The sequence below is a fragment of the Mastigoproctus giganteus genome, chromosome 13, assembly GCF_048544385.1.
Source record: "Mastigoproctus giganteus isolate SK-2022 chromosome 13, ASM4854438v1, whole genome shotgun sequence".
Lineage (NCBI taxonomy): Eukaryota > Metazoa > Arthropoda > Arachnida > Uropygi > Thelyphonidae > Mastigoproctus > Mastigoproctus giganteus.
Window position 1 is genome coordinate 128625667 of NC_143587.1, and position 24827 is coordinate 128650493.

General features: G+C 40.0%; 1 protein-coding gene across 4 annotated transcripts in view; it reads left to right on the plus strand.

The window, feature by feature from the left end:
* Nucleotides 1–24827, plus strand: part of LOC150076433 (uncharacterized) — an 840218-nt gene that overhangs the window by 736171 nt on the left and 79220 nt on the right. For all 4 annotated transcript variants that reach the window (XM_090388172.1, XM_090388173.1, XM_090388175.1 and 1 more), the window contains one exon: nucleotides 14558–14725. In XM_090388172.1, the coding sequence (XP_090244298.1) occupies nucleotides 14558–14725 (168 nt within the window). The remainder of the gene's footprint in view (nucleotides 1–14557; nucleotides 14726–24827) is intronic.

Consider the following 24827-nt stretch of genomic DNA (forward strand, 5'->3'; position numbering starts at 1 on the left):
TTGTGAATTGGGGATACATTTGCACATCTCCCGTCCGTGGGAACCTCCCCTGAGTTCAAGGATGCTCTCCTAATTATGGCCAAGGGTTTGCTTAGTTGCTTTGCCGCCTCCTTTAATATAACTGGATAGATCCCATCCACCTCAGGTGCTTTTCTTACGTTTAACTTCAACAATTTCTCTTCCACTTTGCTCTCAGTTATTACAAGATCATTAAGCACCCTGCTACAATTTGATATCCTTCTGCCATTTTCAAACCTTAATAATTCCTCATGTGTGAATGTAGATGCAAAATACTCATTCTGAGCAGGATCATCAACAGTCGAACCACCGATGTCAATTGGACCAATCAGATTCATCCCCTTCCTTTTAGAGTTTATATAAGTAAAGAAATCCTTGCTGTTTTTCTTGGCATCTTTTTCCAAGGATTTCTCGTAATCTGCCTTCGCGACCTGATTACAGACTAGCTTATATCTTCCATAGGCTTCTGAGTCGCTTGATAATTTATATGCATCCCATGCATTTTTCTTCCCTGTTACGAGTCTCATTAGTTCATTCGATAACAATTTAGGCCTAAAATATTTCTTAATAGGTATGAAACTTTTAGTAGCATCCACGATTAATTCCTTGAATGCTTCCCACTTAGAATTTACTGTTGGTATCATCGTAAGTTGATCCCACTGTACAGAATTTAAAAACTTTCTGAGACCACTGGACTCACCTTTACGGAAGCAAAAACCCTTTCCTTTACCCCTGATGGTAATTAAATCTTTAAGTAAATCCCACATCAGTACACTGTGATCACTGCCACCTAGTGGTTCCTTTATCTGCAAATTCTTAATACACGAGTGATCACTGCTGATAACCAGATCAAGAGTATTACTCTCTCTGGTTGCCTCTCAAACATGCTGCTGCAGAAAACAGTCATCCAATAAATCCACATAAGTCTGACTAGTATGTGAGTGACCAACCCACAAGTTCCAGTCAATATTTGAGAAGTTAAAATCCCCCATTATAAGACATTCTGATTTACTAGCCCATTCTATTTCTCTGTACAATTGTTCATTGTACTCATTGGAGTCATTAGGCCTATAACACACTCCTACTCTTATTTTTGCTTTCACAGTACTTATGTCACACAAAACTGGCTCAACAGTGCACTATTCATCTACATCAACTGGGTGCACTTCTTTTGATTTTATGTTTTTCTTAATTAACAGCATAACACCTCTTCCCTTTCTTTCCTTTGTGTACACATTGTACTCCCCAAATTCCAGTTCTGCATTCCTTATATCTGTGTGACACCACGGCTCTGCTATTCCAACAATATTCCAACAATATCCGCCTTTGATGTCTTGACTAACACTTCAAATTCATCAGATTTATTTATTATACTTCTTGCATTGGTCTACATGCTCCTATTCCTAGTTACCCTAACACATCCCATATACCCACCTATTTCAAGATGACTGCCATCCATCCCTGAAACCCCCGACACCCCTCGCTCCAGGTCTCTACGTATTCTAATAGAAGTTGTGCAAGAATCACCTTCACCTCTGCGTACGGCTACTGTTAAACTATTAGTTCTTGTATCCCCCCAAGCTATCAGTTTTCCGACCCACCTAACACTGCCTCGATAGCATCAGCAAATATACTTGCACCCTTTCTATTTAAGTGTGTCCCATCCATGTAGAAGCAGTCTCTCCTGTTAACAAGTACAGACCAGGCTGAAAAAATTCTATCCCTTGAGCCTTGCACAATCTTTCCAGGGCCAAATTGATCAACAAGGCTCTCATCATATACTCCCTTCTATCGTGTCTCGGCAGAATTGCAGACACTTTCAAATTCAACCCTAATTCTCGGCTTTTGTTCAACAGTGACCTGTACTTGTTAAGTAATTCTGCCGGTCTCCTACTCTTAATATCATTAGTGCCAACGTGTACAACTATATCACCTTTTGTGCCCTTAAAAGATGATATCCGCTCTACAACGTCATCAACCTTTGCCCCTTGCAGACATACCCTGGTCCTGTTCCACCTATCCTTTTTGGAAAGCATGTTTCCCCGTTTCCCTGACAATAGAGTCTCCAACAACTACTAGTTCCTTAGGGACCAAGTGCAAGCTCTGGCATTGATGTGGGCAGCTGAGAGCCTGATGGGCCCCTCAATTTAAATCTTTCGAGATCATCCACCCTGTCCTTCAAACTCTCATATAGGCCCATAACAACACTGAGTTTTCGCCTGATTTCCTTACACTCCTTACATCGCACACACACAAAAACATCCCCCCGTGGCAATATCATGTTCCGTTCCGGAGAGTTCGGCAAACATTTCACAAGTTGCACATGTTTTTAGGCTGTGATGCATTGGAGAATCGCCCACTCCTGCCACTTTGTGCCCGTTGCTTTGCTGCTTTAGTTTGGGGCATGCTATTTTAAATTAGTAAGATCAATAAATTAAATGTCAATACTGCGCTATCTAATAGAAACAGTGAAGCGTATTACTCTATATAATTATATGTTAGAGCTACCTAGCCACCTCAATTAAAAATTTGAATTCCCTACCACTATATACAAAAACAATGCCTGCAAGATTCGAACGAAATAATGGTTTTACGTATTTTTATTTTTATTTTTGTTACACAGAGCATTAAAACTATGATAAATGAATTAGCTTTCGGCTGGGTGGCAGCCTTCATCAGATTAAAATACTTTGAATGGCAGTTGGAATAGAGATGCACTGCCAGGATGGTGCGTGAGGCACGTGGTTAATTGTGTGTTGATGTTTGTGGCTGTGATGTATGGTGGTGACGTGGCCAGCGTTTGTCTATGGACAGAATTACTGCTTCTGTGATGGGGTTAAGTTGACAACCACTGTTCCTGTTCAACGAGGTATCCGAGCATTTTATACTTAACGATTCCAACCAGGTGCGCCTTAGGTAATGGTGGGACTTGTCTACAATCACGACATCGCGGTGTGGGTCGATGTCGTGGTGGGTTGTCCAGACATGCTCGGCAATAGCTGAGTGTTCTACATCCGCCAAACGGATCGCCCTTTTATGTTCTGAGAGGCGTTTCTCGAGTCGACGTCCAGTCTCTCCAAAGTAGCAGCTCGTGCAGTCACGGCAAGAGATGCGATAGACCAAACCACTCTGTAGAAGGGTGGGGACAGGTGTTTTTATGTTGGAAAGGAGAGAACGCAGTTTCTTGCCCGGGAGTTAGATGCACTTGATCCCATGCGATCTTAGGATTCTACCGATCTGCTGTGACAGGTTGGGGTAGTATGGGATGAATGCCCTCGTGGAAGACTCGTCACTGTTGGCGTCGCTGTTGGTCGTCACGTTGTCGCGTGCTTGCAGATCACACCTGTTAAGGACATCGATGGGGTAGCCACACCTCGTAAGGTCTACTTTGACTCTGGTGATCTCTTTGCGCCTTTCATCTGCAGAGCTGGAGTGTGTCCAGGCACGAGTTAGCAAGGTTCGGGCGGTTGAGAGGAGGTGGCCCCGTGCGTGTGCTGACTGGAAGTTGGTAAATTGGCCAGCACACATAGGCATACGATAAACTGTCGTCTTCAAGCATGTGTCTTCGCGCCGGACAAGTATATCTAGGTATGGTATAGAGTTGTTCGACTCCAGCTCAATCATGAATTTTATGAAGGGCGACAGTGAGTTGAGGTGGGTTAGGAGTCGCTGACCTGAGTCTCTAGGGATCACTACGAACACATCGTCTACATAGCGACACCAAAAGGCGATGTGATCCGGTGCGTGTGTAAACGCACGTTCCTCTAACTCCTCCATCACGATGTTTGCTGTGACCGAGCTGACAGGGGAACCCATGGCTGTGCCATGTATCTGCTGGTAGATTGAACCATTAAACATGATTGCACCCCCTGTTAAGCACAGTCTGAGGGCGGCGGAAATGTCATCAGGCGTCAGCTTAGTTCTGTCGCTAAGGGTTCCATCATTATCCAAGAGTTGTTTTGCGCAAGAGATGGCAAGTTCCACTGGGATGGAGGTAAAGAGTGATACGACATCGAACGATGCCATGACTTGATCTTGCGAGATGGATATAGTGCGGATCCTTTCTATGAACTCAACACTGTTGGAGACGGTGTAGGTGGTCTTGCCAACTAGAGGAGAAAGAAGTTTCGAGACAAATTTAGACAGCTCGTAAGTCGGTGATCCACAGCAGGATACAATAGGTCTTAGTGGCGTGCCTTCTTTGTGCACTTTCAGCAGGCCGTAAAACCGTGGGATCTGACACCCGGAGGCACGGAGGTGATTACGGGTTGACTATGTGATTTTCCCTTGCTTCAGCCAAGTGTTGACGAGGATATTCACCTCTGACTCCCATCGTTCCAAAGCCTTGTTGGGGTTGATGGTTAGGGGTTTGTAGACGGTAGTGTCTCGTAAGAGCAGTAAGCTTTCGCCATGTAATCAGTGTGGTTCATTACAACTGTAATGAACCACATAATGAACTACGTATATTAAGTAGTAATCCACAAAAACTCTTTATCTAAATTAAAATAAAAATAACCAGCGTAACTATAACTATAAGACTACGTATTAAGTACAATTTAAAATAACAATTATGTAAATAAAAAGGCAAACACTTATCGCTTTTTCAGAGCCTGCAACTCACAGCTGTAATTTTTAAAGAGAGTCAGCGCCCTTCTAGAATGCAGTATCTTCAATGCTGAGCTTTATGCAATAAACTTTGCTCTGGATCACATTACTGAACTTCTAATTATGCCTGCCTTAATATATGCTGACTCACTCATGCTCTCTCTCTGCCATAAGTAGTAATACCAACTCCTCTCACCCTGACAGGACACTGACATCTGCTGGATGCCAGTGTCCTGGAATCCAGCAGAATGTCACAGTTTGGTTTATCAGAAAATGATGGAGCAGATCTTGCAACCAAACAACCAGACACTATCCTTTTGCAGACTTTTAAAAACTCCATATACCGATTATAAGCATATTATCCGTAAAGCATTTTACAATAGCTGGTGTCACTAATCTGGCGAAGTTATCCAGGAAACAAACTATACCAAATAAAACCAGAACCAAAGCTGTGACTCTCCAGCTTCCTTGTAAGCAGACAAGAAGAAACAATTTTATAAAGGCTAAGGATTGAGCATACTCACCTCACTCACTTGTATCTATTAACTAATGACGGTGCTCCCCAATGTACATCATGTCAAGTACAACTGACCATTCGCCATTTGTTAGTGGACTGTCCCCACTTTCAAAACATCCACTTAAGCACCTTTAAACCAATTGTGAATAGACAGTCCTCAATAAATTTATTGCAGATTCTGGGAGATGATCCTAATAAAAAAAGAACTATTTACTTTCCTAAATTGGATAGGAATATATCATAAAATATAGGGTTTTTTTTTTTTTTTTTTCATATTCACCATTAGAAAGACACAGTATGGCCCTAGCAGCCTATGTGTCGTTAAACCCAACAACAACATAGTTTAAATTCTGTTCCGGGGAAAATAATGGAGTCATTGGTTAAAGATGCATTTCAAGATCATCTAGATAAGACTGCAGCAATAATTCAGATACAGCATGGGTTTGTTAAGTGGAAGTATGTCTGACAAATTTGATTGGATACTATGATGTGGTTAGAAAGGAACTAGAAGCAAAAAATAAATTTGATATCATATACTTGGATTTCAGGAAAGCTTTTGACATTGTTGCACATGGAAGATTACTGTACAAATTGGAGTACTAGGGTATTAAGGGTAAATTACTACAATAGATAAAAAGGTGGTTGAGTGGGAGAAGACAATGTGGTAATCAATGGACACTGCTCTTCGTAGACTAATGTTATTCGTGGAGTCCCACAGGGTTCTGTTTTTGGGCCCACTGTTGTTTTGTATATTTATTAATGATATTGATGAAGTTATATCAGTCTTAGTGCTGAAGTTTTCAGCTGATACAAAGGTTGGCAGGGTTGTTAATGACAATAATGGCAGTGCACCACTGCAACAGGATCTAGAAAATTTGGGCAGATAGGTTGAGAAGTGGGAACTGAAGTACTGTTGTTATTTTGGATTTTAAGAGCATTAGCAACTAAGGCCATATTGCTCTGGGATATGCGGTGGTCATTCAATGACCTTTCCGTATTTGGTGGGCACAGGCTCGAACCCCGGTCTAATCAAGAAGCGTGTGCTACGCACTGCTGCTCCTGCCCACCTGGCTACGGAGGTGCAATCTGAAGTACTGCAGTACTACCCAAATGCAAAGTACTGCATTTGGGTAGAATTAACCCCCACAGGAATGTATCAACTGTGTAGTACTACACATAGGATGGTATAAAATGAAAAAGATCTGGGAGTGATTGTGCAGTCACATATGAAGTTTTCTGAGCAATGCAGACAGGCTGCCAGAGCAGTCATGAATTATTGTCAATGATATACAGGAATTTTTCTAGCAGGGAAAAGGAGGTGATTATCCTTTTGTATAAAGCAATGGTCATCCCACACCTTGAGCTGCCTACAGGTCTGGAGGCCTCATTTTAGGCAGGATGTAGAATTGCTTCAGCGTGTACAGAGAAGGGAAACAAGATTTGTGAGGGGAATGAAGAGGTCCTCTTACTAAGAAAGGCTTATGTCTTGCAGATTGCAGCAGCTGGAGACTAGGCACCTCCGAGGTGATCTGATTGAGTTGTATAAGGCCTTGAATGGGTTGAGCATGCTGAATTCTGATGGGATTCTTCTGCTTGCTCAGATTGCGAACCTGAGGGGGCATAAATTCAAATTGAGGAAAGATGATGGTAGAATAGATGTGCAGAAATTTGCCTTTAGCCAGCGGGTGGTTAATTGCTGGAACAAACTTCCATCTGTCATTGTGGAAGTTGATAGCTTAAATAAATTCAAGGAGTACCTGGACAAACTTTTAGAGTGAACAGTTGTATGAAATTGTTTTTTTTTTTTTGCCTACTGCTACATAAGCTACTACGCTTGCTTTCTTGCATCACATGCCCCTATTACTATTACTACTATATAGGCACACTGCATTCATTTAGATGGTAATTTGATGTCAGTATGGATAAACGTTGTGAGTTAACAGACTTTGAAAGAGGGATGATATTAGGTGCCTGACGCATGGGTCACTCTATCGTGGAGATGGTACAGAAATTGCACTCTCCCTGTTTGACAGTATTAAGAGTGTATCGGGAATACGCCATTTCCAGAATAACATCTCATCGTGGATGGTGCTGTGTGCGGAGTCTTTTGGTGGATGAACGTGGCCATCGATGTCTGTCTTGCATTGTATCAGCCAACCGGAGAGCAACAGTAGCACAAATCACACAGGTTATGTGATTTGTGCTACTGTTGCTAGGTTATGGGAGCCGTCAACCCACCAGAGTCGCATTGCTAACACCATGACACAGTACTCTACGCCTCAATTGGGCAACAGAACATCTGCACTGGACCTTGGAGATGGGTCTCCTGGTCCGACGAGTCCCATTTTAAAACAATAAATGTTTGCCTTTTTATTTACATAATTGTTATTTTATATTGTACTTAATACGTAGCCTTATAGTTATAGTTACGCTGGTTATTTTTATTTTAATTTAGATGGCCCTAGTATTGCAGACATGACGACCCACAACTGGGTCGTCATGTCTGCAATACCAGGGTACCTGCTCACCCACTGATGATAGGCCAATAGCCTTGAAACATGTCTGGGTGGTGGTACTCACTGACAATAAGTAACAATAGTCTTCTCTATTAGTAAAGCGTTACTTATTCGAGGTAGTGCAATATCATGGCAACTCGTCATGAAGGCAGAGCACAATATGAGAAAGAGCAAATGATGCCTACAACAACTACTTTGTAGTTTTTTAAGACCTATCTATGGTGTATCTACACACCGATATTATATAAATATTTAATTTAGATAAAGTTTTTGTAGATATACGTAATACTTAATATATGTAAAACCGTTATTTCGTTCGAATCTTGCAGCCGTTGTTTTTGTATATAGTGGTAGGGAATTCAAATTTTTCATTGAGGATTGTTAGGTAGCTCTAACATATAATTTATAGAGTAATTACCTTCACTGTTTCTATTAGATAGCGTAGTATTGACATTTAATTAATTTAATTTAAAGTATCATGCCCCAAACTACAGCAGCAAAGCAACGGGCACAAAGTGGCAAGAGTGCTGTGACTCGGGAGAACTGAGGGGGGCGATTCTCCAATGCATCAGAGCCTAAAAAAATGTGCGACTTGTGAAATGTTTGCCGAACTCTCTGGAACGGAACATGATATTGCCATGGGGAATGTCTTTTTTTGTGCACGATGTAAGGAGTGTTAGGAAATCAGACGACAACTCAGCGTAGTTATGGGCCTATATGAGAGTTTGAAGGACAGGGTGGATGCCCTCGAAAGATCTAAATTGAGGGGCCCATCAGGCTCTCAGCTGCCCACATCAACGCCAGAGCTTGCACTTGGTCATCACACAACACAGCGGCAACCCCCAAGGCAGAATGCGCTGGTCCCTCAGGAACTAGTAGTTGTTGGAGACTCTATTGTCAGGGAAACGGGGAAACATGCTTTCTAAAAAGGATAGGTGGAACAGGACCAGGGTATGTCTGCAAGGGGCAAAGGTTGATGACGTTGTAGAGCGGATATCATCTTTTAAGGGCACAAAAGGTGATATAGTTGTACACGTTGGCACTAATGATATTAAGAGTAGGAGACCGGCAGAATTACTTAACAAGTACAGGTCACTGTTGAACAAAAGCCGAGAATTAGGGTTGAATTTGAAAGTGTCTGCAATTCTGCCGAGACACGATAGAAGGGAGTATATGATGAGAGCCTTGTCGATCAATTTGGCCCTGGAAAGATTGTGCAAGGCTCAAGGGGTAGAATTTTTTTCAGCCTGGACTGTACTTGTTAACAGGAGAGACTGCTTCTATAGGGATGGGATACACTTAAATAGAACGGGTGCAAGTATATTTGCTGATGCTATCGAGGCAGTGTTAGGTGGGTCGGAAAACTGATAGCGTGGGGGGATACAAAGACTAATAGTTTAACAGTAGCCATAGGCAGAGGTGAAGGTGATTCTTGCACAACTTCTATTAGAATAAGTAGCGACCTGGAGCATGGGGTGTTGGGGGTTTCAGGGACGGATGGGAGTCATCCTGAAATAGGTGGGTATATGGGATATGTTAGGGTAACTAGGAATAGGAGTAGGATCATGTATGCTTGCCTGTATACCAATCCTAGAAGTATAGTAAATGAATTTGATGAATTTGAAGTGTTGGTCGAGACATCAAAGGTGGATATTGTTGGTATAGCAAAGACGTGGTGTCACAGAGATATAAGGAAGGCCGAACTGGAATTTGGGGAGTACAATGTGTACAGAAAGGATAGAAAGGGAGCAGGTGTTATGCTGTTAATTAAGAAAAACATAAAATCAAAAGAAGTGCACCCAGTTGATGTAGATGAACAGTGCACTGTTGAGTCAGTTTGGTGTGACATAAGCACTGCGAAAGCAAAAATAAGAGTAGGAGTGTGTTATAGGCCTAATGACTCAAATGAGTACAATGAACAGTTGTACAGAGAAATAGGGTGGGCCAGTAAATCGGAATGTCTTATAATGGGGATATTGACTGGAACTTGTGGGTTGGTAACTCACACACTAGTCAGACTTTTGTGGATTTATTGGATGATTGTTTTCTACAGCAGCATGTTCGAGAGGCAACCAGGGAAAGTAATACTCTTGATCTGGTTATCAGTAGTGATCATTCGTGTATTAAGAATTTGCAGATAAATGAACCACTAGGGGGCAGTGATCACAGTGTACTGATGTGGGATTTACTTAAAGATTTAATTACCATCAGGGGTAAAGGAAAGGGTTTTTGCTTCCGTAATGGTGAGTACAGTGGTCTCCGACAGTTTTTAAATTCTGTACAGTGGGATAAACTGACAATGTTACCAACAGTAAATTCTAAGATTGAAGCATTCAAGGAATTAATCATGGATGCTACTAAAAGTTTCATACCTATTAAGAAATATTGTTCAAGGTTTAGGCCTAAATTGTTATCTAATGAACTAATGAGACTTGTAACATAGAAGAAAAATGCATGGGATGCATACAAATTATCAAGCGACTCAGAAGCCTATGGCAGATATAAGCTAGTCTATAATCAGGTCACAAAGGAGGTTAGGCAGGCGAAGGCAGATTACAAGAAATCCTTGGCAAAAGATGCTAAGAAAAACAGCAAGGATTTCTTTACTTATATAAACTCTAAAAGGAAGGGGATGAATCTGATTGGCCTACTTGACATCGATGGTTCGACTGTTGATGATCCTGCTCAGATAGCAAACAAACTGAATGAGTATTTTGCATCTACATTCACACATGAGGAATTATTAAGGTTTGTAAATGGTAGAAGGTTATCAAATTGTAGCAGGATACTTAATGATTTTGTAATAAATTAAAGCAAAGTGGAGGAGAAATTGTTGAAGTTAAACATAAGAAAAGCACCTGGGGTGGATGGGATCTATCCAGTTATATTAAAGGAGGTGGCAAAGCAACTAAGCAAAGCTTTAGCCATAATTATGAGAGCATCCTTGGACTCAGGGGAGGTTCCCACGGACTAGAGATATGCAAATATATCCCCAATTCACAAAGGAGGATTGATGGATGACACGAGTAATTATAGACCAGTTAGTTTAACTTCTGTTCCGGGTAAAATAATGGAGTCACTGGTTAAAGATGCATTGCAGGATCATCTAGACAAGACTGCAGCAATAATTCAGACACAGCATGGATGTGTTAAGGGAAAGTCTTGTCTGACAAATTTGATAGGATATTATGATGTGGTTACAAAGGAACTGGATGCAAAAAATAATTTTGATATCATATATTTGGATTTCAGAAAAGCTTTTGACACTGTTGCGCATGGAAGTCTATTGTACAAATTGGAGCAGGATGGTTAAGTGGGAGAAGACAGAGGGTGGTAATCAATGGGTGCTGCTCTTCGTGGACTAATGTCATTAGTGGTGTCCCACAGGGTTCGGTGTTAGGTCCACTGTTGTTTTGTATATTTATCAGTCATATTGATGAAGGTATATCAGGCTTAATGTCGAAGTTTGCAGATGATACATAGGTTGGCAGGATTGTTAATGACAGTAATGGCAGTGTGCTACTGCAACAGGATCTAGATAATTTGGGCAGATGGGCTAAGAAGTGGCAACTGAAGTTTAACCTTACAAATGCAAAGTAGTGCATATGGGTAGAAGTAACCCCAGAGAAACGTACCAACTGTGTGGTACTACACTTAAGCTGATAGAAAATGAAAAAGACCTGAGAGTAATTGTGCAGTCAGATAAGAAGTTTTCTGAGCAATGCAGACAGGCTGCCAGGGCAGGTCATGGGGTTTTGTCAATGATATATAGGAATTTTGCTAGAAGGGAGAAGGAGGTGATTGTCCCTCTCTATAAGGGAATGGTCAGGCCACGCCTTGAGTACTGCGTACAGGTCTGGAGGCTTCATTTTAGGAAGGATGTAGATATACTTGAGCGTGTACAGAGAAGGGCAACAAGATTGGTGAGGGGAATGAAGGCATCGTTTTACCAAGAGAGGCTTAAGTTCTGCAAATTGCAGTGGCTGGGGACTAGGCACCTGCGCGGTGATCTGTTTGAGGTGTATAAGGCCTTGAATGGGTTGAGCACGCTGAATTCTGATGGGATCCTTCCACTGTTCAGATTACGAACCTAAGGGGGCATAAATTCAAATTAAGAAAGGACAGATGTAGAATAGTTGTGCATAAATTTGCCTTTAGCCAGCAGGTGGTTAATTGCTGGAACAAACTTCCATCTGTCGTTGTGGAAGTTGATAGGTTGAATAAATTTAAGGAGGAACTGGACAGGCATTTGGAGGGAATGGTGTGATTTTTTTTTTTTTTTTTCGGCTGATGCTGTATAAGCTCATACACTTGCTTTCTTGCATCACATGCCACTACTACTATTTCCAGTTATTTCGAGCGGATGGGAGGTGCGGTATCTGGCAGAAACCGCACGAAGCTATGTGTGTGTGTGTGTTTAATGGCACATAAGCTACACTGCCTATAGTGCACCTACACGAAGCTATACATCTGTCACGTCAACAATGAACTGTTCAGGTAGGTGGATGGTCGGTATTGGTTTGTGTTATGTTCAACTGGCAGACGTTGGGACCATTGGTACATCTAGATGCATCTCTGAATGATCCAGGTTACATATCCATCCTTGATGACCATATGCATTCCTTCATGGTCATTGTGCACCCACGGACTCTTCCAGCAGGACAGTGTGCCTCCCCACAGTGCCGTGGTGAATAGAACATGGTTTGAAGAGCATTCCGCAGATTTTACCACCATGGAATGGGATCCCTGTTCACCAGGCCTGAACAGGGATGCTGTGGAAGGGTCTGTTCGAGATTTGGATCATCCACCTAGGAATGAGAAAGAATTATGGACAGCAGTGCAGCAAGCATGGATGGAAATACCTGTGGAGCACTTTCACTAACTAGTGGACTCAATGCCTCGCCGTGTGACTGCCCTTATCCGGATGAAAGGTGGGCCTACCCATTACTACGTAGGTATCCCATGATTTCTGTCCACTCAGTGTACATATCAGCTGTGTAGCACCATGCTTGTGGTAGTGGAGAAAGAAGAACCTATGTGTAATATTACATTCAGACATGATCTCTAAGCAGTACAGACCAGCTGCCTTCGTAGCTCATTGCATTTTGTAAATGATATACAAGAATTTTACAAAAGGAATAAGGAGGTGAATTATTCCATTGCCTTATACAAGATCCACATTCTTCCTTATTTTAGGAAGGGTGTGGATCTGTTGAAATAGGTGCAGAGTAGAGCAACGAGTGGAATAAAAGGGTTCTCTACCATGAAAGACTCAGTTCTGCAACATCTAGAAATTGGTAAATCAAATCTCTTCATATCATGAAGAGATATGATTGAGGGGTTTAGGTCGCTGGATATATTGAGTAAGTTAAATGCTGGTAGCATCCTTGCTCTTGCTCAGACAACAAATGAGGGGGCATAAATTTAAACTGAGGAAGGATGGTTTTAGAATAGATGTGTAAAAATTTTCTTTCAGCCATTGGGTAGTTGATTGATGGAACAATCTTTCATCTGGTGTAGTGGAAGTGGGTAGTTTAGATTAATTTAAGGAAGAACTAGACAATTATTAGAGTGAATGGACAGGTAAGCTGGCTGGTGGTTTTTTTTTTTTTTTTTTTGCTGAAACTGTATAAGGTTGCATCATTTCCCCTACGAATACTATCTATTGAGTCTTCAAATGTATTATGTGTACTCCAGTGTAGACTGTAGCTAAAAATCTGATTAACCTCAATTATCCCTCTCTCTCTCTCTCTCTCTCTCTCTCGCTCGCTCACTCACAAATACCATAAACAGACATCTAGAAACAATGGCTGAAACTTTGGCAAGGACAAATAAATAAATTATTCCTGTACCTATGCAGTAAGCATCTTGTTGTGCATAAACAGAAAGGAAGTTGTTCTTGCCCAGATATATATTGGACATACCCACATCACTCACTCGTATTTGCCTATCATACTCTCACTATGCCCTACATGCTATTGCTGGCTTACAACAGCTTTTAATCATTGATAGTTCATTATATTCTTTAAAATTAAATGTTTCTTTTGTGATTCATAAAACGTTCAATGTTGCCTCAGTAGCTTTTGTGCCCCTAATTCCCCAAACACAACCAGAATTGGAGGTTTGAAATGTTTTAGATCGTAAGGAAATTTTGTCACCTATGTAGTCTAAATGTTTTAAATTAAATTCTTCTAAATTAGTTACATTTAATGTGGCTGAAACAGTGCAAATATTAAATAAGTTCAGGCACTTATTAAATAAGTGCCAACAGCTATTAGGGACTCTGAAAATGAAATTTTATTAGACATGTGACTGTGAAGAGCACATCACTTTCATAGGAGATGGATGAAGGGGATTTGCTCCTTATGGAAAGCAAAACAAGTTAAGTATTGAATATTTTGTATTACATTTCAGATATGTTGTGTTTCTTAGGAAAAATTGAATTCATATGCATTATCAAAGTTCTTTAGAGAGGGACCATATTTGTATCAACATGGCAATGTTTTGTGTCACAAAACACAATTGGAGGTTAAATAATATGGTTGTTTCCAGCTGAAAACCCAAACCTCATTTCAGCTAAACACCTTTGGGATGTTTTTGAAGAATTGAGAGTCCAGACATCCTTATTCAAGCATAGAACTAGCTGCACCCTTACAGGAGAAAACTCAGTATTGAAAACTTGTTGAAAGTATCTCTTTCAGAAGATTATTGATGTCGTTAAAGCCCATGAACATTATACTCTATTAAAAATTTAAATTTTTTATCCATAGTCCTGATACATCCCAGGATAATATATATATTGGATAATCTATATAATGTATACCTGATTGTATTGGTTTCATTTTGTAAGAAATACAATCAAAAGAAGTATATAAATTATGTTTATTTATTTTTTCTGTAGCTATTGAACCTAATCCTCTTCTTATTCTTGGAAAACGACGAACACGTTTAGCAGCTGAACAAAATTCACAAAATGCAGAACAGAGGCATCTTGCTTTTGACAGCAAAAATGAAAAGGATAAAGGAATTTTTAAAAAGAGTAAAAGTCCATCAAAATTTCATAAGAAAAGTATGTATTGATAATTTTATATAGTGGTTGATACATCCTTTAAATTATTTTTGCTCTGAAGTGCAGCGAACTATTCATTTATGATGTTGGGCCAGATATAACTGTGATATTGAATTTACTTATCACATTGTGTAATGCTATAAGTATAGGCCATAAAATGGCCTATATAAATATAGGCCATTTGAAATACAGGCCATACAGCCTGTATTTCAAAATTTCACTGTATTTGCGAAATATGACAAAAGCTAGAGGTAATATATCCAGGGACTGCAGGATCCGCGGGGAACATTGAGTCAATCGCTGGTCTTTACTGAGTCACCACAACCTGATGTTTAACTATTAGCATTGAAATTTATGAGTTTTATAAGCTACAGGATTTCTCTTTTAGGTTCTCACCAGATAATATTCCATAATTCAGCCATCTCGTATATAAGGACACACACACATGATATGAGAGGCACTTCGTTCCCCGAAAATATTATTTTACCAGAAACCATCATAGTTATTTTCGTTTTTCTCTTGTTTGTAAAAGAAAGTATTCGGTTTCAGTATTTGTGTTAGTCATTACTTTGACTGGAAAATAGGTTTCAGAGTACAACAGTAATATTTAATAACAAGTGCAATCATTCAACAAATGACAATGTGAAGATAGTAGCAGACACTGCTATATTTTTATCTTAAATTAGTTTAAATAATTTGCTGATGCTGGGTATCCTGAAGCTAGTTAACTGTTTTGTTAAGTATCTGTGCACATCATTTTTTCATATATTCCTTGATGATGAATGCAAGTGATAGATCTCTACTAATTCAAAAAGGCAGCAGCTATGCTGAAACAAGAATCTATAAGCTGTATGTAATCTGATGTCTGGTGCAGGTGAAATTATAAGGCAATGGTTATAGGTCACTTTAGAGTAACATTACATAACCATGTTTACAGTTTAAAGTTATTGTGTGACCAATCTAATAAAGTTATTTTGAAATAGTCAAAGAACTAGATTCAAGAAATAACTTAAATACAATTTAAAATGTGAAAGCTGTGTGTTAGTCTGTCATCTAATACAGGTAAAATAAAATTATAGGGTCAATGATTATGGATGTGGTTAAGAGTAATATTATATAGCCATGTTTGCAATTGAAAGATATTGTCTGACCAGTCCAGTTCTTTGACTATCTCATCAGTGGCGGCTCGTGACTCTGGTGTATGGGGGTGCTGCTTCTTAAAGTTACATTAAATTGCCTTGGTTATAAGACATGTAGACATACACTGTGCTGCCGCTTTATTAGGTACACCTATCTAGTAGCGTGTTGAGCCTCCTTTAGCCTTCAAAACAGCCTGAATTCGTCTAGGCATGGATTGAACAAGATGCTGAAAACATTGTGCAGGAATGGAGTATCATGCAGACATGAGTGTGTCATGCAGTTCCTTGAGGTTCGATGGAGGTGTAGGCCTGCAGCAAACAGACCTTTCGAGCTCATCCCAAAGATGTTCAATAGAATTGAGATCCAGGGACTGAGCAGGCCACTGCAGCAAAGCAAAGTCATTGTCATGTTCCTGGAACCATTCCATAGTGATTCGGGCTTTGTGCACTGGTGCATTGTCCTGCTGGAAGTAATCATCTGACTGAGGATAAACTGTCAACATGAATGGATGCACTTGGTCAGCAACGATGTTTAGGTACGATGTGGCATTCAGACGTGAATCTATGGGTATCAATGGACCCAATGTGTGCCAAGAAAACATTCCCCACACCATAAAACTACCCCACCACCTTGCACAGTAGTCGTCAGACGTGACGGGTCCATGTATTCATGTTGTTTTCACCAAATTCTGAGCCTTCCATCAACATGATGCACCAAGAACTTCGACTCGTCAGACCAAGCAACTGTTTTCCAATCCTCGATAGTCCAGTGCTGGTGTTGCTATGCCCACAGGAGGCATGCGCTCTTGTTCTTCATTGATAACAAAGGTACGCGATGTGGCCTTCGGCTGTTGTAGCCCATTCGGGAAAAAGTTCTGCGCACCAAGGTTGTATTCTGACATGATGTGCGACATTGTGGCCCATCTGTTTGCTTGCACAATTCTAGTTATCCTCCTATGAACTTTCTCTCATCAACAAGCAATTTTCTTCCACAGGAGTGCCGTTGAGAGGATGTTTTCTGTTCACTGCACCATTCTCAATACATCCTTGAAACTGTGGTACATGAAAAGTTCAGGAGAACTGCTTTGTCTGAAAAGTTCAGAGATGCTTTGTCCAGCACCTACTACCATGCCACTTTCAAAGTCCATTAGATCACTCCTTTTCCTCATTCTTGCTATGGTTTGTACACCTAACTGATACTAGAAAGGTTGTTCTGCTGCATTTATATCCACAACTGTGGTCATGTGACTTGCAACATCGTGGAACGAACCATTTGTGTGCACAGAAGTGATGTAGATGGTAATAATAATAATAAGCAAGTTAAAAATACTACAAAACATTAACTGGACACTTACCTTTAACAGCCTTGGGTAATCTTGAAATTTTATTTAAAAGTAAAATCCATTCTTTGGTTTTTATTTGTTGAAAATAGATTAATAACTTTTTCATTAAAGTTTTGTGCACTGTTCAGATTGGCACTGCTCGCTCTGTAGTTCCTTTGACTCATTTTATCACCTGTAACAAATACATATTGGCAACCTGCCAACTAAACATTGACTCAACCACTGGGACCTAAATGTGGAACTGCATAGCGCACAGTTCCACCTACAGTTAAACTTCAAAGTTGAAAACGGTCTCGTGTTTTTATTTGTTTATTATTGAAATGATTATTGGAAATAGAGGATGAGTCTATAATATATATGGGACCTGTTAATAAAAATATTCATTGCATTTCATTGTTCTTCACAAAATTTCATATAACTCTGTTGACTGTATATTTAGATTTAAAAATCTGGGGGTGCTGCAGTTCTGCAGTGCCTACCAACAAGCTGCCCCTGTAATATCATAACACCTTACAAGGTGTTATGAGATAGTCAAAGAACTGGACTGATCAAATGAGATTTGAGGAGTAACTTAAATATAAATTTACATATATTTTAGAAAGCCTTTTGACACAGTTTCATGTGAACATCTTTTGCATATAGAGGTGCAAAGTTATAGAGGTGTAGAGGTGCTGTTATAGAGGTGTAGTGGTGGAGATAAGTTGCTACAGTGGATAAATGAATTTTTAACTGTAGAAAACACAGTTGTTATAAATGGGCAGTGTCCAAGTGGACCAGTGGTATGAGTGAGGTTCTTTAGGGTGCTGTGCTTAAGGCCCTAGTTTTCTATTTTCACTGAAGTTAGTGATGATGATGCTATTTTATAAGTTTCATGCCTACACACAGCACAACTGACTTGGTATTCATCAGGGATTGCCCATCCATATGAATGAACTAGGCAGTTTACTAGGTGCCAAATTTCAAGGAAAAAGTCAATTTAAAATTAGAATGAAAAAGATTAAATGAAAATACATATGAAACAATGAGATCATAATTTTAATTCACATTACAGAAAACATTACACAGTGGTTATAAATGGGCAGTGTCCAAGTGTACCAGTGAGTATATATAAGAGATTTGACAATAATAAATACTAAGAAAAAGAAATGAATTATAATTCATATTCCCTCAATACTCCATTTCTGTTTTCTGCAATGTAAACTAAAATTATGATGTCATTATTTGTGAAAAAATGGTTATTCCTCACACTGGGTTAATGTAAGAAGTAGGGTTCTCCAAAAATAAGTATTGGGACCACTGGTGACATGACAATAATGAAGGAATAGAGGGCGTAATGTCTAAATTTGTAGAGGATGCAAAGCTCGGTACAGAAGTTAATGATGAGCTAAGAAGAGCTTCTTAAGAGTGACCGAGATGGTCAGAAAAGTGGCAGCAATGCTTTAATTCAACAAAATGCAAGGTCTTACACCTGGGGAACCCCAAAATAACTTATACAATTGGTAGAGTTGAACTAAAGTCAGTAGTGGAAGAAGGGGATGTGCGAGTTACAATATGGTCAGACATGAAGTTCTCCGAGCATTGGAGATAGGTTGTAAGGAAGATCCATGGGCCCTATCAATGATTTATCGAACATCTGCTAGTAGAGATAATGATGTCATAATCCCTTTATATAAGGCTGTTGTTAGACCACACTTGACATACTGTGTTCAAGTATGGAGACTGCACTTATAAAAAGACATTGAGAATCTTGAAAGGGTCCAGAGATGGTTAACTCGCCTGGTGAGATCGGCAAACCGATGTTCATATGTGGAAAGACTTCAAATGTGTAGGCTGCACTGCTTGGAAACTAGACACCTTAGGGAATACTTGATTGAGGTGTTTAAGGTTCTGAGATACCTAAGTAAAATGAATGAGGATAAAATTTTCATGGTTATAAATGATGCTAGAACTAGGGGCAATAAATTCAAGTTACAAGAGGAGATGTTTAGACTGGATTGCAGGCAGTTTTATTTCAGGCAACCACATAGGTTACCCACATGGATGGTTGAGGCTGACAGTTTGGGGAAATTCAAAGGTCAGCTGGATAGTTGCCCATGGGAGGAAGGAAATGCATAGGTTGTCTGTTTCCCTTTCTTTTAATATTTATTAATTATTTATTTTATTTATTATTATTCTACTTTTTCTCCTTTTTTTTTTCTTTTTTTTTTTTTTGATGGTGCAGCATAAGCCTTGGGTTTACTTGCACCATATGGTCATTACTAATAGTAATACTAAATCAGTTTCCACCATAAGGGAATACTGAATGCACAGCAACAAGAAAGGCACAAAATAAGGAATCATACCACAGATGATCTAATAGCTTTCAAATGTGCATATGCTAAATCCTGCTACGTGACAGTCATAAGAAATCTTGGTTCCACTTTACACCATCCATAATCTTGACAACAAAACCCAAGGTCCTCTGGAAAAAATCTAGAAAATAAAGGGCAAATACACATTGCACCTTCATCAATCCTAGAACATATTGGATGTGGCAGTGTTAGGTGGGTCTGAAAACTGCTAGCTTGGGGGATATATGGACTAATAGATTAACAGTAGTTGCTGGCAGAGGTGAAAGTGATTCTTGCACTGCTTCTATTGGAATTCGCAGCAGCCTGAAAAACAAGGTGCAGGATATTTCAGAGACTGCTGTGAGTCAATGCAGTACAAGTAAACACGTGGGCTGTGTTAAAGTAGCTAAGAATAGTAAAAGGTGCATGTACAACAATGCTAGGAGTTTAGTAAATAAATTTGATGAATTTCAGATATTGGTCAAAACATCAAAGGCAGATATTGTTGGGATATCAGAGACGTGGTGTCACAGAGATATAACGAATGCAGAAGTGGAATTTGGGGAGTACAATGTGTACAGGAAGGATAGATAGGATAGGAAGGGAGGAGGAGTTATGCTATTAGTTAAGAAACACATAAAATCCAAGGAAGTACAGCCAGTTGACATGGCTAGACAGTGCAGTGTCCAGTCAGTTTGGTGTGACATAAGCACTGGGAAAGCAAAATTGAGAGTAGGAGTGTATTATAGGCCTAATGACTCTGATGAGTATAATAAAGAACTGTGCAGATAAATAGAGCTGGCCAGTAAATCAGAGTGTCTTATAATGGGGGGTTTAATTTCCCAGGTATTGACTGAAATCTGTGGATTGGTCACTCACACGCTAGCAAGGCTTTTCTGGATTTATTAGATGATTGTTTTCTACAGCAGCATGTTTGAGAGGCAAATAGAGAGAGTAGTACTCTTGATCTGATTATCAGTAGTGATTCTTCATGCATTAAGAATCTGAAGATAAAGGAGCCACTAGGTGGCAGTGATCACAGTGTGCTGAAGTGGGATTTACTCAAATACATGGATAAAGGGAAGGGTTTTTGCTTTCATAAAGGCGAATACAGTATTTAAATTCTATACTGTGAAACCAACTGATGATGATACCAACAGCAAATTCAAAATAGGAAGCATTCAAAGAATTAATCTTGGAAGCTCTAGGCTTTTCATACAACTAAGAAATATTGTTCAAGATTTAGGCCTAAATGGATGTCAGATGAACTAATGAGACATGTGGCAGAGAAGAAAAATGCATGGGATACATATAAATTAACAGGTGACATGAAAGGCTATGATAGATATATGCTGGTCTGTAACCAAGTCACAAAGGAGGTTAGGCAGGCAAAGGCAGATTACGAGAAATCTTTGGCAAAGGATGCAAAGGTAAACAGCAAAGAGTGATTTACTTATGTAAACTCTAGAGGGAAGGAAGGAAGAGGATGAATCAGATTGGTCCACTTGATATCGATGGTTCAACTGTTGATGATTCTGCTCAGGTAGGTAACAAACTAAATGAATATTTTGCATCTACATTCACACATGAGGAGTTATTCAGGGAAGCGAGTTCCAGAGGTGAATTAAACTCTGGAAGTGAACTAGATGATTTTGTAATAAATGAGAGCAAAGTGGAGGAGAAATTGTTAAAGATAAACATAAGAAAGGCACCTGGGATGGATGGGATCTATCCAGTTATATTAAAGAAGTAAGCAAACCCTTAGCCATAATTATGAGAGCTTCCTTGGACTCAGAAGAGGTGCCCATGGACTGGAGATGTGCAAATGTGACCCCAATTTACAAAGGAGAATCAAAGGGCAAAACAAGTAATTACAGACCTGATAGTTTAAATTCTGTTCCATGGAAATTAATGGAGGCACTGGTTAAAGAAGCACTGCAGGATCATCTAGACAAGACTTCGGTTAAGCTTGGACACAGTATGAGTTTGTTAAGGGGAAGTCTTGTCTGACCAATTTGATTGGATACTATGATGTGGTCACAAAGGAACTGGATGCAAAGAATAATTTTGATATCGTTTATTTGGATCTTAGAAAGGCTTTTGATACTGATGCACATGGAAGACTTCTGCACAAATTGTGGCAGTGTGGCATTGGAGGCAAACTGCTGCTATGGATAAAGGGATGGTTGAGTGGTAGAAGACAGAGTGGTAATCAATGGACTCTGCTCTTTGTGGAATAATGTTATTCATATAGTCCCCTAGGGTTCAGGGTTGGATCCATTGTTGTTTTCTGTATTTATTAATGACATTGATGATGGTATATCAAGCTTAATGTCCAAGTTTGGACATTAAGTTTGATAGACAATACGAAGGTTGGCAAGGTTGTTAAGGATACTAATGACAGTACACTGCTGCAACAGGATCTAGAAAAGTTGAAAAGATGGGCCAAGAGGTGGCAAATGAAGTTTAACATTAAAAAATGTAAAGTACTACATATGGGAAGCAATAACCCCAGAGTAATGTATCAACTGTGTGGTACTACACTGATGGCGGTAGAGAATGAAAAGGACCTGGGGTAATCGTGCAGGCAGATATGAAGTTTTCTGAGCAGTGCAGACGGGCTGCAAGGTAGCTCATGGTGTATTGTCGATGATATATAGGAATTTTTCTAGCAGGGATAAGGAGGTGATTATTCCCTTGTATAAGGCAATGGTCAGACCACACCTAGAGTACTGTATACAGGTCTGGAGGCCTCATTTCAAGAAGAATGTAGAGATGCTGGAACGAGTACAGAGAAGGGCAACAAGATTAGTGAATGGAACAAAGGGGTGCTCTTACGAAGAAAGGCTTAGGTTTTGCAAATTACATTGTCTGGAGACTAGGCACTGGCGAGGTGATCTGATAGAGGTGTATAAAGCCTTGAAGGGTTTGAGCATGCTCAATGCTGATGGGATTCTTCCTCTTGCTCACAATAATCACCTGAGAGGGCATAAATTCAAATTGAGGAAAGATGTGCAGAAGTTCGCCTTTGGCCAACAGGTGGTTGATTGCTGGAACAAAGTTCCATCTGTTGTAGTAGAAGTTGATATCTTAAATAGATTCAAGGCAGAACTAGACAAACAATTGGAGCGAGTGGATGGGTGAAATGAGAAGGGTTTGGCAATTGCCAATATGCTGGAGGAGACATTCACTAAATTGTCTACTGAAACATCATACTCCCAAGTGTTTCTGGCCTGAAACTAAAATATAAAGAACAGCAGTTAAAGATGTAATCAAATGGCCATGAGGCATACCACAAGCATTAGCATTAGTAGAGGCATTTGATGCAAGAAAGCAAGCTTATGCAGCATCAGCCAAAAAAAAAAAAAAATAAATAAATAATAAATAAAAAATAACCACTTCCACTTCCACTTCGCCCCTCTGTTCGTTCGAAATACTTGTCCAGCCAGCTGGGCCTTAAACTTATTTAGGTTATCAACTTCCACGATAAGGGATGGAAGTCTATTCCACCAACCAACAACCCGCTGGCTAAAGGCAAATTTTCTCACGTCTATCCTACATCTGTTTTTCCTCAATTTGAATTTATGCCCTCTCAGGTGATTATTCTGAGCAAGAGGAAGAATCCCACCCCCAGGTCCCTTTCATTCTCTACCACTGTCAGTGTAGTACCACAGAGTTGATACGTTGCTCTGGGGTTGCTGTTTCCCATATGTAGTACTTTACATTTGTCAATGTTAAACTTCATTTGCCACCTCTCAGCCCATCTGCTCAACCTTTCCAGATCCTGTTGCAGCAGCATAGTGTCAGCAGTGTCCTTGACAACCCTGCTAACCTTCATATCGTCTGCAAACTTGGACATTAAGCTTGATATACCATCATCAATATCATTTATAAATACAGAAAACAATAATGGACCCAATACTGAACCCTGAGGGACTCCACTAATAACATTAGTCCACGATGAGCAGTGTCCATTGATTACCACTCTCTGTCTTCTCCCCCTCAACCACCCCATTATCCATAGCAGCAATTTGCCTCCAATGCCACACTGCTCCAATTTGTGCAGCAGTCTTCCATGTGCAACAGTATCAAAAGCCTTTCTAAAATCCAAGTATATAATATCAAAGTTTATTCCCTGCATCCAGCTCTTTTGTAACTGCTTCATAGTATCCAATCAAATTGGTCAGGCAAGACTTCCCCTTAACAAAACCATGCTGTGTCTGAGCTATAATTGAAGTCTTGTCTAGATGATCCTGCAATGCTTCTTTAACCAGTGCCTCCATTAATTTTCCTGGAACAGAAGTTAAACTAACCGGTCTATAATTACTTATGTCGCCCTTTGATCCTCCTTTGTGAATTGGGGTGACATTTGCACATCTCCAGTCCATGGGTACTTCCCCTGAGTCCAAGGAAGCTCTCATAATTATGGCTAAGGGTGTGCTTACTTCCTTTGCTGCCTCCTTTAATATAACTGGATAGATAATGCGCCTCCGTAGCCAGGTGGGAAGGAGCAGCAGTGCATAGCACATGCTTCTTGATTAGACCGGGGTTCGAGCCCGTCACCACCAAATACGGAGGATGTGGAAAGGTCAGAGAATGACCACCGCATATCCTGGAGCAATATGGCCTTAGTTGCTAGTGCTCCTAAAAAAAAAAACCAAAAATAACTAAAATAACTGGATAGATCCCATCCACCCCAGGTGCCTTTCTTGTATTTATCTTCAACAATTTCTCCTCCACTTTACTCTCAGTTATTACAAGATTCTCTAGCTTACTGCCAGAGTTGAATACACCTCTGGCATACCCCTCGCTGAATAACTCCTCATGTGTGAATGTCGATGTAAAATATTCATTTAGTTTGTTAGCTACCTGAGCAGGATCATCAACAGTTGACCCATCAATATCAAGTGGAACAATCTGATTCATCCCCTTCCTTCTAGAGTTTACATAAGTAAAGAACTCTTTGCTATTTTTCTTTGCATCCCTTGCCAAGGATTTCTCGTAATCTGCCTTCGCCTGCCTAACCTCCTTTGTAACTTGGTTGCATATCAACTTGTATCTATCATAGGCTTCTGTGTCACGTGTTAATTTGTATGTATCTCATGCATTTTTCTTCTCTGCCATATGTCTCATTAGTTCATCTGACGTCGACTTAGGCCTAAACCTTGAACAATATTTCTTAGTTGGTATGTAAAGCATAGTAGCTTCCAAGATAAGTTCTTTGAATGCTTCCCATTTTGAGTTTGCTGTTGGTAACATCATCAGTTGGTCCCACTGTATAGAATTTAAA